Source organism: Amblyomma mixtum, chromosome 10 (assembly GCF_055824585.1).
Source record: "Amblyomma mixtum isolate Tamu chromosome 10, ASM5582458v1, whole genome shotgun sequence".
Taxonomy (NCBI): Eukaryota; Metazoa; Arthropoda; class Arachnida; order Ixodida; family Ixodidae; genus Amblyomma; species Amblyomma mixtum.
Window position 1 is genome coordinate 120485106 of NC_143021.1, and position 15317 is coordinate 120500422.

Genomic DNA, 15317 nt, shown 5'->3' on the forward strand with positions numbered 1-15317 from the left:
ACCCAGACTGAACTGTTGAAACGGGTTTTCAGCCTCCGTGGAGAGAAGAAACGGTGACAGGACAGCAGAAGGTGATCAATCGTTTCGGGTTCAGCACAGAACCTGCACAAAGGAGAGACCGCCAGACAAGATCTGTGGAGGTATAGAAGTTTGAGATATGCGAAACGCGTGAAAAAAGCTTGCAGGATCGCCATCCTTTACTATTCCAAGGGGAACAGAAGATGCTGCCGGTAGGTAGATGAGCAAGCGCTGAGGCTGAAAATTCTTGCATTAGCCTACACCCGTGAAGCTTAGCTACCGGAATATATGCGCAGGTCGGGAGGACGGCAGTATCTAGGTCGCGAAGAGATGCTTTCGCCAAAGTCATCATCATCATGAGCCTGACTACGCCCACTGCAGGGCAAAGGCCTCTCGCATGCCTCTCCAATTAACCCTGTCCTTTGCCAGCTGCTGCCACCGTATCCCCGCAAACTTCTTAATCTCATCCGCCTAACTTTCTGCTGTCCCCTGCTACGTTTGCCTTCTCTTGCAACACATTCCGTTACCCTTAAAGACCAGCGGTTATCTTGCCTTCGCATTACATGCCCTGCCCAAGCCCACATCTTCCTCTGGATTTCGACTAGGATGTCATTAACCCGTGTTTGTTCCCTCACCTACTTTACCCGCTTCTGATCTCTTAACGGTACACCTATGATTTTTTTTCCATAGCTCGCCAAAGTAGTTGTAACCTTGTTTAAATGGATTTCTCTGTGTCCACGCACTCAAACAAATCGTCATAAACGCATGCGTGGTGGTACCAGGAACTGAGCAAGCGTAGAGCCTGTGATTCCGCAGGCGCAGTTAGAGAAGAAAGCAGACCACGAGTTCGTCATAATTATAGCAGATAAATAAGAGTTGTAGGCCAAGACCACTGCTAAAAGTCGAGCAAATAATTGGGGGCGAAGTCGGGCAGGCGGAGCGAGAATGACCAATCCTGCGACAGAGCGAAATCAGCGACACCTGCTTTTTCTTGAAAGTGTGAGGCGTCTGTCGCAATGACAACATCAGATCGACAGGACGTCAGGTAATCTTGCAATAAACTCTTTCGCGTACGAAAGGGCGGCAATTGCGCGCAGATTCGAAAGGTATCGTCAAATACAGTCTGAATAGATGTAGAGTTGGGACACACCGGGAGGATTTCGAAAATTCGGACGTTTAAGGGGCCAAGGAAGGATTGCATCAAAAACAGATCTTCGGACTATACGAACGAGACCAAACATGAAATACCCCAGGCTATGAAAGATGAAACTGAAGGAATGAAGCGAAGAATCGCACGGTTTTAAAACCGACTGGACTGCTAAGAGCCGGAATCTGGATGGCAGGGGTGGAATCCATACCTCGCAACAAATTTTGGTAAGCTCAGGCAGAGGTTTAACTGCTCTCGCCCCAAGAGAAGAAGGGGCCAGATTTTATACGCAGGTAACCCAGATAACGAGATGGACATTTTATAAATCGTAAGAAGCGGCGGGTGCTTTCTCATGCCGGATGTTGCTTCCTCGTTCTCGTCTCATCAGGCGCGTCCATGGGCGTCCGGAAGGGGGGGTGGTGGTTTGCACCCCCCCCCTCCCCCCCTGGAATTACGGATATTATTTATGCACTAGTACCTTTTTGGTGCTAACCTACCGCCGCCCCCATTCCCGGACATCGGGTGACCCCCCTTGGAAAAAGTTCTGCGGACGCCCTTGGGCGCGTCCGTCACGGCAAAATCTGTCGGCAAGAAAGGACTGCACATTGGCGCGCGTCCCGTGTGCGGACGCGTCCCAATAAGGGTCACCATATACTCACCCTTGAAGAGCAAGAGGAAGAGCTCCCCGGCGGCGAAGACAACGTAGAACCAGCCGCCGAACACCAGCAGCACCTGGTAGGGGAGCGAGGAGAGCTGGCGGAGGGAGACGGTCAAGGGCATGTGACTGAGAAGCGAAGATGTGAATGAATTTGTCAACTGAGATGTTTAACGTCCCGAAGCAACACACGGGCGCCTTCATGGACGGGTTAATTTGGACTACATGGGGTTCTTTAACGAGCCGCGCAGACATCGCACAACAAACACACTATCGGGAAAAGGCAGCCGTGGGTGGGATCAACGCAGATGCGTTTGGTTCACATCCCGCACAACACTATGGAAACCGGAGAACGTCAAAGCGCATCGAGAAAAAAATTATAATTACGTGCATTCCAACCGTGGGCAACTTGTGAAGGTTCCGCTCTCCACTCTAGCCGGGAAACGCGAACCGTTCATTTTGTACTTCATACGGAAGGAAAAAAGGAGGAGGAATATGCCCCAGACGCACTGAGCGTCGAGGAAGCTGCCTCGCGTGTATGGCGTCTTCCGGCTCCCGAGCGTGGGGGGTATTGACGAGCAGCGACGTCTCATCCAATTCTTCCTTCCTCCACGCTGAGAAAGTACTACCACATCCCGTTTCGCTCGCGATTCCTCTGCTGAGCATTTCCCGTCTAAGCAAATCAACGAACGGCGGACACATAAGCCACAAGTTGCACTCCAGTGCTATCCCTGCTTTTAACGGGTCCCTGAAAAGGATGCTCTAAAATCGTTGCAGAGTACAGGCCACCGAGCGTTCGTGCCGCGTACGAGGCCTCAAAAGCGAGGGGGAAATTTGCAATAAATTTTTAAGGGTTACCGTTTTCGGACCACGCGGCGACCAGAGCTGCGCCGGGCTTTGGCGCGATACCTGGCATACGACGTAATTACGTGCAAGTGACGCCAGAAGCAGGAGGTAACATTAGACATTAGTCGACTTTTTCAGGTAAAGTGCAAAAAAACACCCATTGATTGATTGATTGATTGATTTAAAGCATTTATTGGAAATCACGAAAAGTATTCACGGGAGAGCAGGGTTGGGACCCCACTGTTTCTTGCAGCCTTCTCGACTGCTTCGATCAGATTAAGCTGTACGTTGAGGCCAGAACAGGCCAGCACCCACTGCTCTCGACAAGTGCATATGCGTTCTCTTAGCTTGCCCTCCCGCCTAATGTGGTCTAGCCAGGGATGCGAGTCTTCCCACCTTCCTCCCTATGCCCATTCGGATGCATGCGGTTGTGTAAGAGTAGGTTTGGATAAACCCCTATTCAAATTTCTTGCCAGTCCTGGGATTGCTTTTCGTCTATGTCCTTGAGTGGAGAAGCATAACGGCACCTAAGGGCACGATAACGTTCTAGGCGATCAACGAGGGACGTGACTTCCGGTGTTGAGAGTAGTACAGGTGTTGCACGGTTGGCGTAAAAGAGCTCGAGCTAGCCTGTTTGCTCCCTAATTTCCGGGTAATCCCCCATGCCCCCGGCATTCAATAAATGTATACAGGGGTGGAATTTAGATCAGCTAATTTCGCCAGAATTCTGAGGCGCTAACTGCCTGACGCTGTAAGTGGTCTACCACCGCTGCTACCGACCCCTTCGAAATCACCAGGAATCAACTAAAAATAAACAAAGAAACATATATTCACCCCCCTCTAAAACACAGTGCACATTTAAACCACAGTGCCGCAATACGGCCGTACAGAGCCCACCTATGTGTTTTTCAAAACTCTTTTTTCCCCTCATGTATTAATATGTGGAATGGCCTTGCGGAATGCATTGTCGCAGCTCAAAATGTCAGAGTTTGAGAACTTTTTGGAATTATATTACAGGCAACGGGGGAATTGACAACTGATCATGCTGCTGTTATGATTTCCCTCATCTTTGTTAAGTGATTCGCGTGTACTTTGTTCGTGCTTTTCCTCTCTCTCTCTGTCACTGCTGGTCCTGTATTCGTGTTTTCATTGTTTTTTTTGTGTCTTGTCGGTGCCTGAGGTTTCTTGTTCGACGAAAATTAAAAGAAAAACCTCTCCTATTGTGGCCCTCAAGTGAGGGCTACAGTATTCTCAAATAAATAAATAAAAAAATGCGGGGATGTGTCGGCCGCGTACAATAAGTCATTCCGTCCATGGACTTCTGAATAAAGCTCTTTGCCCTGTCTTTGATGCGTGCCGTTCGGCATGCATTCTCTTGGTCAAGCGGCTGACACGGATCGCATTGGGCACCGGGATGCTGCTCTTGGGCCGTGTATCGTCTTGGTCAGCTGGCACGCCGACCCTGGCTGCTCCCGGTGCTTGTTCTCAGTCTGACGTACCCCCCTGCCTTTAGTAGTTACGCTCTGGGTGTGCGGCCGGGTAGGCCTAACGCTACCTTTTAACGATTTCCGCATGAGTGCGTCCACACGGTCCACCTCCGCTTCAGGTTCAGCGGTAGTTGAACCGCAGCTAATTTTTATCCGTTTCGTGGAAGCTGAGTTATCTGTAAAGTTTGAATTTCCGCGGTTTCGCGCCGTTCTGTCTTCTCTCGTCACTTTAGCACGCTGAAATGCTGGTACTCCTCCGTCGGTTGCCGAAGCGAGAGAGAGCTCCACGGAAGGCGGGGCTTCCGGCCGCAGCCACGGTAGCAGCGTGACGTCAGAAAGTGCTGGCACGGCGAACCAATGACAGCCCTCCGCTGCCAACGTAACGAGCGCTGCATGACGCCGTTAACGAATGCAGCGCGAAAAGACAAGGACAAACGAAGAAGTGGGCAGTCCTGTCCACTTCTTCGTTTGTCCTTGTCTTTTCGCGCTGCATTCGTTAACCGTGATCACTGACCAACAAGCATAAACAGCCACCTTAGTTCATCAGATGACGCGTTGCACCGCTAGTCGTTCCGAGGCGCAGAAGCACGAATTATTGAAAATATATTATAAATGATCGGCTCGCTTTTGAGGTCTTGTACGCGTCATGAACACGTCTTTATAGACAACCTCAAACACCTTTTCAGGGACCCTTTAAGCCTGTTTCACATGCTAGCGAAAACGCTACAGCCGCGGATACAACTTAGGTCTGCAGTGAAGCTCCGCCCACATTAAGCCTCCGCGCATAGAATTCCCCCACGACAAAAAAATAGCCCGCTGCTTAAACGTTTCTTGTTACCTAAACAAGAAGCTCATCGCAAGAAAACACTTATGAGCTCTAGAACTTTGTTACCTGGATTGTTTGATATAGTCAAACATAAAAAAGCTGATTTTGTCGCCTGTCCGATTGGTCAGTGGAGTAATGCAGAACGCCGCGGATCGCGGCCCAGTGTGAGCAACTTATGTTTTTTTTTTAAGTTAGAAAACAAAAACCTGTTTTCAGTTGTCGCGGCGGCTCGCGAGGCCAGTGACGGGGTTCTAGCAAGCTTGAAATTTTCTCTGCGACACACCGCTCAGTTCGCTCAGTCGCTTGCATGTGAGCCAGGCGCCCGTTCCCGGGTTGAGCCACCGTTTATAAACGATGGGTTGAGCGCCGTGCCTCGGCGTAGCAGCAGCGGAGAGAGCGCGAGGAGGAAACCGGAGGAGGAGGGTACGGCGGTAGCGTGAAGGCCGGTTGCGCGCCGGCATGGATGATGATGAAAACGTAGTTTATTTGATTTTGATTTGATTTTATTGGGGTTTAACGTCCCAAAGCGACTCGGGCTATGAGGGACGCCGTAGTGAAGGGCACCGAAAATTTCGACCACCTGAGGTTCTTTAGCGTGCACTGACATCGCACAGCACACGGGCCTCTGGAATTTCGCCTCCATCGAAATTCAGCGCCGCGTCCGGGATCGAACCCACGTCTTTCGGGCCAGCAGACGAGCGCCGTAACTACTGAGCCACCGCGGCGGGTGAAAACGTTCATTTAAAGCCACAATAACTTAGATTACGGGAAGGCTGACGGGTCCTAGTCCGGGACGCCGTTGGTAAAAGCCGCTGTCCGTGCTCTGGCGACGAGCTCGTTGTTCCTCGAGGTCCGAGCTGGACAGGGCCGCCTCCCACGTTGGCTGATTTATGATGTCAATGCTGTGACTTTTCTGACAAGCCCATACTATATGGTATAAGTTTGCCTTCTGACCACAAAATATGCACTGAGCCGAAAAGGACTCGGGCTCAATTGCGTGAAATGTAGCTGGATTATGAAATTTGCAGCCTTAGCGGGCCTCGGGAGTGTCTGCCTTTCAAGGCGCAAATGCTGTAATATCTCTGAATATGTTGTTAACGGCGAGGGGGAGCCTGAATCAGTAAGGGAGGACGTAGAAGGATTCAGGGGAAGAAAAGCTCGGGCCGAAGCGCGTGCGCGCTCGTTTTCTTCAACTCCCTGCTGACCTGGTACCCATATTAGCTCTTTCCGTGAAGCTGAAGTCCTACATTGGCTCAGAATTTTGCAGGCTAGCGGCGTGATTCTGCCATGCATATAGTTTCTATAAGCTGCCTGGGAATCAGTAACTATGTATTTCGATGCGGAGTGCGTTGCGGCTAGGGCTATCACTACTTCCTCCATCGCCTGTGTATCCCCGTTACGAACTGAAAGCCCGTCCACGACCTGCACTTGGTGCACCACTGAGATTGTTGATATCCCCTCTACAGGACCGGCAGCATCCACGAAGAAGGCTCCTTCTTCTCTTCAGTAGCACTCGTTCATCTTCTTGCTCCTCGGCACTCGTCTAGCATCATGATGCTCCGGGTGCATGTTTTTGGGAAGCGTAAGGAATTTGCTCTTCCACTCTTTAGGTGTATCTTATCTCCCAGCCACTTGTTGCGGAAAGCTAATGTGTAAATCTTCTGAGACCCTCAACCTGTCTTATTTGTCAAGTCGCATTACTTGGCTTGTAGGATGGGCGCTAATCAATTCATCAGCCATATTGTGTACCCCCCGTTTTAGCAGACGCGCCGTAGATGTTTTCATGGGTAGCCCGAGCGCCGTTCGAAGCCATTCGAACGATAACGTCCAGGTGGTTTAGATCGGGCTTCCTCATACGAAGGTACGGGGCCACGTACACTATCCTGCAGATGATAAAGGCCTGTATTAGCCTAAGGGTATCCTCTTCTTGCATACCGTTCTTCTTGGTTGTATCATACGGATGACTTGCTCGCACACCCTTTGGAGCTTGGTGATCGCTGCTGCGTTCACACCCTTGTTAATAAGCAGTCCCAAAATCCGTGTTGCTTCCACCTCGGGAATAGGTGTATCGTGGACAGAGATTCCCAGGGGTGCAGTATCCACCTTCCCGCGCAGGACGAGGAGCTTCGACTTGTCCGGGGAACAGCGCAGTCCGCATTCTTCTGCATACTTTTGAACCGTACTGGCAGCCTCTTGGAGGGCCTCCTCCATCTGTCCCATGTTTCCCTCCGTTGTCCATATAGTTATGTCATCCGCGTAGAGGGCGTGGCGGATTCCCCTTATGGCATTAAGTTTTCCCGGCAGGTGCATGAGGGCAACATTGAAGAGCATTGGAGAAAGGACTGCTCCCTGAGGCGTCCCCCTCGGGGACGGACCTCGTGTCGCCAGTCTTGATGTGCGCTTGCCTATCTTGCAAGAAAGCATTGATGTAATTAAAGGCACGATTTCCGCAGTGAGCACCCTGTAGATTTTCCAGAATCTTGGAGCGCTTCACATTGTCGAAAGACCCCTTAAGATCTAGTGCCAGTATGGCCCTACTGTTTCGTTTGAGCGGGGGATCGATAACCTCCATCTTCAGCTGCAGTAACACGTCCTGGGTTGACAAGTGTGCCCTAAACCCAAACATTGTGTGAGGTATAATATCTTGGTCTTCGATATACGTCGAAAGCCGCATGTGTACCGCCTTCTCCATCAGTTTCCCGGCGCACGACATAAGCGAGATGGGCCTGAGGTTCTTGATGTTCACCTCCTTTCCAGACTTGGGAATAAAGCTGACATCAGCCGTCTTCCACGCCCTGGGTTACTGTCCACTTTTCAAGCACTGGCTGATGTACTGCGTGAGATGTTCGAGCGATTGCCGATTGATATTGACAAGCAATCCCACCGTCACCCTGTCGTTCCCTGGTGTCGTGCCCCGCCTCATGGCCGTAACCGCCGCCTGTATTTACTCGACCTATCTATCTAGGTCCGGATTGTCCCTACCCTCATAATCCCGTACTGGCTCGTTGTCTTTCAACAGAGGTACATGCTAGTGAGGGCTGCAACCAGCTGCTGGCCCGTGCCCGCGAAGCCGTGTAGGGCTCTCTTGAGGTTACCTTGCTGATCCCCGCAAGACTTGGAAGGCTCTATCAAACGTCTAAGAAGACTCCACGCCGCCTTGGTGCTAAGGATGGCGTTCATGGAGTCGCATTTGGCCAACCAGTTATTTTTGGCCAGGGTTCATGCATGCTCTTCTGCTTGCAAGGTTAATTTCGCGATCTTGATCTTGCGGACCCCGCGGACAGCAACCGGAAATACAGGAATGGTGCCGGAGCCGGGCGGAGGGAAATCCATCAACCAGCGTCAATCCAGAGAGGACCGGAAGAATTCAGGGCCTGGACCGCAATCACGGAAGAAGCGGGTGGCGACTCCGTCTCCGGGTCACGAAACGAGGACCGCAACGGGGGCGTCCCGGCAGCGGCCTGAAGGAAGCGGCCGTCCAGGTGACAAGAAATCGGGAAGAGCCGGGTCGGAGAAAAACACGGGCAGCAAGGTGAGCGGGGCACAAGTTGCCGCTTCCCCGCCTCCCACATTGGCTGTAGAGAAACTTCAGGAGGAAAACAGCAGATTAAAAGAGGAACTAGTGAAGTATAAAAGTCAGGAACTGAGGACGTCGGCAGGGGGAGAAAATATGCCAGAAACGCCTGGTGCATCTGCAGTGGAGGAGGATGCTCCCCTCCCTCCTACACAGCAGGCACTAACTCTTGTCCCTCAGGGTGCGAAAAAGGAGGAGGAGGAGGAGAGAAACAGTAACGCAGTGGCGACGGAGACCGATAAGGGGGCCGGTGCCAGAGAGAAAGAAGCCAAGATTGATGCGGTTGCGGAGCGATGTTTGCTGAACGACCTTCCGCGTTTGGAAGCTCGCATAACGCAAAATATACAGGAGAGCCTCGAGGGAACTCTACATACTATTATTGAGAAACACGTTCAGGCAGCTATTGAGAGGGGCATTCAGACAGCGGTAGAGCGGGCCTTACAGGGCATCTTGGAGCTCCGGCTGATTAAGCCGCAAGCCTTTGAAATCAGAATCGATCGCAAACTTAAGAGCTTGCGGAGTGCACGCGGAAGAAGGTTCCAGAATTAACTGGCCGGGTGGGTAATAGGCAGCTCGCAGCTGATGATTTGCCCGACACCGGAGTGGACGCACCAGGCGCGATTTCCTTTAGTGTTCAACATTGCAGATCTTGCAGTGGAACTGCCGGGGGTTCAGGAGGAAGAGGGATTCGCTACAGCAATACGTAGATTCGTTGGATAAATTACCAGATATTACTGCACTGCAGGACGTCAATACGGAGGCCAAACAGAGACCATACAGCACCATACCACAGTTCTTTCCTCCGACACATTAGCCAACAACAGAAAAGACAGAACAAAAACAGCTCCATCCTTTCCCCAAGCACGCGTCAGAAGCGAAAACGCATTTGCATTCCGTACGTGACCACCATCGGACGCCTTTTCCCCCGCCCGAAAGACCGTCACCCTAAAGAAAGGGCCCAAGGCGTTGTATACAGAATCCCCTGCTCGGTCTGCCCGGCCTCTGGGAGACGAAGAATTTCGCGGAAAGAATGAGACAACACAAAGCGGACGTCCGACAAATGAACTGTCAACGCAGCGCTGTGGCCGAACACTGCGAGACATGCGACCACCGAATTGACTTTGACGGCGCTATTGTACCGGACACCGAAGCTAACCCGCGCACGAGGCTTCTACTCTTGTCTTGGCACATCCAATAGACACGGAAGAATGTTAATCGCTCCCTGGGGACACTTCCTTCTCCTTACAGCCATGGTTTGCGGCCGCTGACCCGGAAGTCTTCCACACGAGGGCTTAAAAAGCCAATCTGCGCCTCGCCCGTAGTCACACCATGAAGAAGGGACCGAGCCGGTGACCTAGCCACCAGGACGAGCCTGAGGCCCTGAGCACGGAACTTTGCCGGCTTTTGGAGTTTTGCCTAAGCAGCACAGCTTTTTCCTTCAAAGGAGAATTTTACAAGCAGACCAGCGGCACTGCCATGGGCGCCGCGATCTCGATGACTGCTGCCATCCTGACGATGGAGGCCATCGAAGAGGAAGCACTCATGTCTTTTCAAGAAAAACCAAAAGCTTTCATTCGTTACATTGACGACTGCTTCTGCATTCTGAAGACATCGCAGGTCGAAAATTTCCTGGCACACCTCAACTCAGTCGAACCTTCAATTCAGTTCACAATGGAACGAGAAGTGAACAACACATTGCCATTCCTGGACGTCTTCATAAGAAGAGGAGGGGCAGATCTAAACTTCGGTGTCTATAAGAAGCCAACCCACACCGGCCGCTACCTGAATTTCAATTCTAACCATCCTACTAGCCACAAGGAATCCGTCGTCTCCCCTGTTCTGAGAAGGTCAAAGGCAATCTGCTCCTCGGAAGCAGAGAAAAAAGCAGAAGAGGCCACCGTTCTCGCCAACGTACAGAAGAATGGCTACACACGTGGCTTCATTCGACGCGTTGGTCGCCGTCAGGCCAGTATTCTAGGCACTATAGTCAGGCTCAGAGGACAGGGGGAACAGCCAACAATGAAACAACGAAACGCGCGCGCGTGGTGCTTCCATACCTGAGGGGAACCAGCGAGGCACTTTGTGGGAATCTGGCTTTCCGCCGTCGCCTTTGCGCGGCTGTGCCGGCCTACCGCGTTGTTTCTCCTCTTTCCCTTGCTCCCGCCTCAGGCGGTGGAGAGGCGGCTAGGTGACTAATCACTGTCATTTGGCCACAGCTCCGCCCCGGCTCCCCAATGGCCTTTGCCATTGGCGCCTTTTGGCGGGAATTCCGGGACCCGCTTTGGTGGCCGCGCACTGCGCGACCGTCCGAGCGGGGCCCAGAGAGAGAGATCCCTCCGAGACAGCGTAAGGTGCGTACGTTACTGTTTGTCCGTGCCGGCCTTTGCCGTTCGGACCAGTGCTTACTCGAGCTCGCCCGCACGTGTCCTCCGACCTGCAGCGGTTCGAGCCTGTCCAGCGGGGTCCAGCGACCTCTGACAGGCGTACCTTGCGTTGAATGCCCACTCTCTCTCGCAACCGGCCCAACGGTCGACACGAGAGAGAGATCACAGCACTGCCGCGGGGACATTCTCCTGCAGCGGCGTGCTAGCGGTGCGCATTACTCGAGTCGCTTCGTGCGCGCAGCGGAGCCTTGCTCCTCGCGCGCCCCCGGGACGGGGTGACTATTGAGTGTGTGTGTATCAGCTGGAGGACGATGTGAATAAACGTCTCCTTTGTGAACTTGGAGGCTTATTTCTTTGCGGCGAATCGCTCTCCTCCCAGCGGAGGTTGAGTGCGCTGCAACGGTGTCCCAGTGTGTGTGTGGTGACGGCTGATCGGGGCCCTTGGCTCGCGCGAAGCTCGAACCCGCGGTGGGTGGTGGCCTGTGTCCACGTAGAAACCCACAACTTGCACGCATTCTGGAAAAATATGGAATATACGTGGCCTACAAACCTGTTTCGACAATAAGCCGCTTCTTACCGCGACCGAAAGACCGCGTCCCCAGAGAAAAACAACCGGGTGTCGTTTACAAAATCCCGTGCTCCAAGTGCCCGGCTTCATACGTAGGCGAAACAAAAATCCTCCACCAAAGAATAAGGCAACACAAGAATGACATCCGGCTAATTAATTTGGAATCTAACCCCTCGCCGAACACTGCGAGCGCGTCGACCACCCAATATAGCCTTTGAGAAGCGTCTCGGCCGTGGAGCCAAACTTGTTCAAGAGGCGACATGTGGAGTCATGGCACATCCGGCTCACAAAGGCGGCAATGAATAGGACTCCAGGAACGCTCCCCTCTGCGTACGTTAGTGGACTGCGCCACGTGCTAACAAAGGGAGAGCGAAGGCAACACCCCGCTGCTGTTGGCACAATTTAGTCACCCCTGAAGAAGGGACCGAGTTGGTCCCGAAACGTTGGGCAAAATTAAAATATTGTTTGGCGTCAGTTTTTTCTCTCAACCATCTCAAAAAAACCCAACCAGACGGACCTCCGTCGAAGATGTTTTCGTTCGAAACTTCGTGTTTTTCCAAAATTGACTTGGTTGGAGTCAGCCTTTCTCTTAAATTAGTTTTCCCAACCAGACAGACTTCTATCAAATGTTTTCGTTTGAGTCCAATCAAAACAGCTCATCCACTTGCATTCTGGTGCATAAGGATTGCACGGCCGTGACAATCGAGCTGGAGTTAGTCACTGAGGTGGAACATGCATTTATTCAGCTACCGAACGTACGCACTAGCTGAAGTGCGTATGTGTTGAACATAGTCGACCGAAAAACAGGGGTGCGTCTTTCGATTAGTTTTTGTAAAAGGCAGCGCATTTGGCAAAAAGTGAACCTCTCATCATTGTGGGGGATTTTAACGCGTATAGCTTCTTGTGGGGTTATACGCTGCGGCCATATCGGACCTAGCACTGACGATTATTACTGACCCGCAGCATCCTACGAGGATTGGCAACAGTGTCTTGAGAGATACGTGTCCAGATCTCTCATTGATTGAAGAAGCGAGAAACTATGATTGGCACAGCACGCAGGAGACATTAGTGAGTGACCACTGCATTCTCAAGATCTGCCTCGACTACAATAGGCACCGCAAACCGAGAGGGCACGCCCGGCTGGTCGTTGTTCCGACAGGCGGAAGACTCTACGCGCCCATTGAAAAGTACGAGGAGTGGGCTGAGTCGCTGCTGGTAGTCAGGGACCGGACCTCAGAAGTCCCGACCATTGTCAACCACCTACTATATCTATGGGAGGCCAGAACAAGTCTCACACGGCGATGGAAAAGGACTACAATAGGCACCGCAAACCGAGACGGCACGCCCGGCTGGTCGTTGTTCCGACAGGCGGAAGACTACGCGCCCATTTAAAAGTACAAGGAGTGGGCTGAGTCGCTGCTGGTAGTCAGGGACCGGACCTCAGAAGTCCCGACCATTGACAACCACCTACTACATCTATGGGAGGCCAGAACAAGTCTCACACGGCGATGCAAAAGGCAAAAACATTAAGGCGGCATGGAAGAAAATAAATTCAGGAGAGAGCGTCCGGCGATAGCCTTGAAGCCGTCATAGAAAGTAAAGGAGAAAGTCTGCCCCGTAATCACGCCACGTGATAGCGTGAGGTGATATGTATTCCTGCTGCGCATGGGTCTGCGCAGCCCATGGCGAAGGCGTCTACGGAAGCATATAAGAAGAACAGTACATTTAATAAACAGTTGAAAGTTCGCGCACGCACCCGTCTTGTCCTGTTTTTTGCGGCGGAAGCTACATTGGCCACGAACTTGCGATTTTGCTGTGGCGGTGCTCCGAGGAGGCACAGAGACCGACCTTGAGACGTTGCCTAGCAACCGCCGCAGCTGGCGCTCGCCGCGCCATCTGGCATGACGTCACACCGCGCGCCTCGCTGCTGTTTCGTATGACGTCACACCGCTTGCCTCGTCGTTGCGCTCGCCTCCGCTCGCTTCGCCAGCTGTGTCGCATGCTTGATAACATGTCGGAGGATTGGAAAGGAGAGCTCGCGTGCGCCGCAAACACATTTGAAGCGGCAGTATGGATGGTGACTTAGCTTTCGTCACGTATATCCTAGCATAGCCGAGCTAAGCCACTGCCAATTTTTTTGCAACTAGTCCTTGTGCTTATAAGTATAGCGAGCCAACCTGAAGATGAAGAAGAAAACATATACAACATCAGGGACTGACTCGGAAACGCAAAATGGGGGAGGCAGCCGCTTCAGGAGCACTTCGAAGGCTGGCAGCTTGGCGTCGCGCTCCCTCCTGTGTTTTTGCTCCTCCAAGCGTGGCGGCGACCCGCGGCATCAGAGCAGCGCGCGCCGTCGTCTGCCCGCCGATGACGTCACCAGTAAGGTATGGATCGCTCGCAAGAGGTTGTGCCAGAATAGCGCGCTGGTGGTTCGCAAGAGGCGAAGGTCATCGGCAGCAGAACGCTCTGCGCGTTGCCCAAGCTCAAACTCGGAGCGGCCTCCGTCCGGCACTGCGTGTTCCGTGCGCGGTCGCGTACGGCTCGAGTACCGCAGCAGCTGCACTTGAAAGTCGCATCACCGTGAAGCGTAATCGTCGGCTAGTTTTTCAGGCCTTTCCTCTATTTTCGGTGAGAGAACTCTCTTTGCCGTAGTCTGTCAATACAATACGACTTCAATTTCTCGTCGGTGTCCCTTTAATGAACCGCAATCCCCCGCTAGAAATCAAGGAACCATGGATAGCATGTTGAATGCGTTTACTCACTCCATTAAATATGTAAAATAAACTGTACAGCCGTCCACGCAACCGTCTCGATCCAAGTCATCGAAAGGGGCCTGAACGAGTCAGGCACTCCAAGGATCCCACATCTCCACCAAGACCTTAATTCTCAGAAAAAACGATAAAGTGTTTGTTCACGGAGAGCATAATAGGTTTGAACGAAAGAGTGGAACATACGACCGACTTTCTTCCGATGCATAAACAGCCGCTGCGGTGGCTCAGTGGTTATGGCGCTCGGCTGCTGACCCGAAAGACGCGGGTTCGATCCCGGCCGCGGCGGTTGAATTTCTTTGGAGGAGGAATTCTAAAGGCCCGTGTACTGTGTGATGTCAGTGCACGTTAAAGAACCCCAGGTGGTCGCTATTTCCGGGGCCCTTCACTAAGGTGTCCCTCATACCCCGAGTCGCTTTGGGACGTTAAACGCCATAAACCAAACCAAACCAAACCAAGCACCATACACAGTCAGTCCCCCATCTGCTGAGCTCCACTACGGCACCTCTTTCTCTCTTTCGCTCCTACCTTCCTCCCTTTCCTCACGGCGCAGTTGAGATGTCCATCAAGAAGCGAGACACTCCCTCAAAAACCAATATTTTTCACGTCTCTATGAGTTTCTTCTCGTAAAACGGTTTCAACATTGGCAGGTCTATGCTCCCTCTTTCCATACAACTACTCTGGTCCCGTGACCACGCGTGATGCGACAGAGACGAATCTACGACTAGGCAGCTAACTTGATGGCTTCACGGCCGACGGGCTGCCTGCTTTGCGACACGACTTGGACTGCGGGACGCACGCCTGCCGCCGCACGAAAAGGATACCAGCTGATCGCCGTTGGGAGCTGAAAAGTAAACAAAGCGAGATTGCTCGACACGAAGTAGGACAACACAATCAAAATGCAAACGAGTGGCACCTACCGCTCGCCATGCGTGCGCGGTGCGCTTGATGTTTCGTTTACCAACAAACGATGCGGTGCGCCTTGAACGGCAGTAGCAGCAGTAGCTCCATGGAACCATAGCGACGGCGTGCAAATCAAACGGG

The 15317-nt window shown here is 52.4% G+C and overlaps 1 protein-coding gene across 1 annotated transcript in view; it reads right to left on the reverse strand.

Annotated features, from left to right (window-relative positions):
• LOC149326791 (transmembrane protein 216-like) overlaps positions 1–15283 on the reverse strand; it is a 34329-nt gene extending 19046 nt beyond the window's left edge. The window contains exons 1-3 of the mRNA XM_089565069.1: positions 15194–15283; positions 15098–15117; positions 1825–1918 (exon numbers count right to left, since the gene is read on the reverse strand). Of these exons, the coding sequence (XP_089421195.1) occupies positions 1825–1918; positions 15098–15117; positions 15194–15203 (124 nt within the window). The 5' untranslated portion in view covers positions 15204–15283. The remainder of the gene's footprint in view (positions 1–1824; positions 1919–15097; positions 15118–15193) is intronic.
• Between the last annotated feature and the right edge of the window lie 34 nt (positions 15284–15317).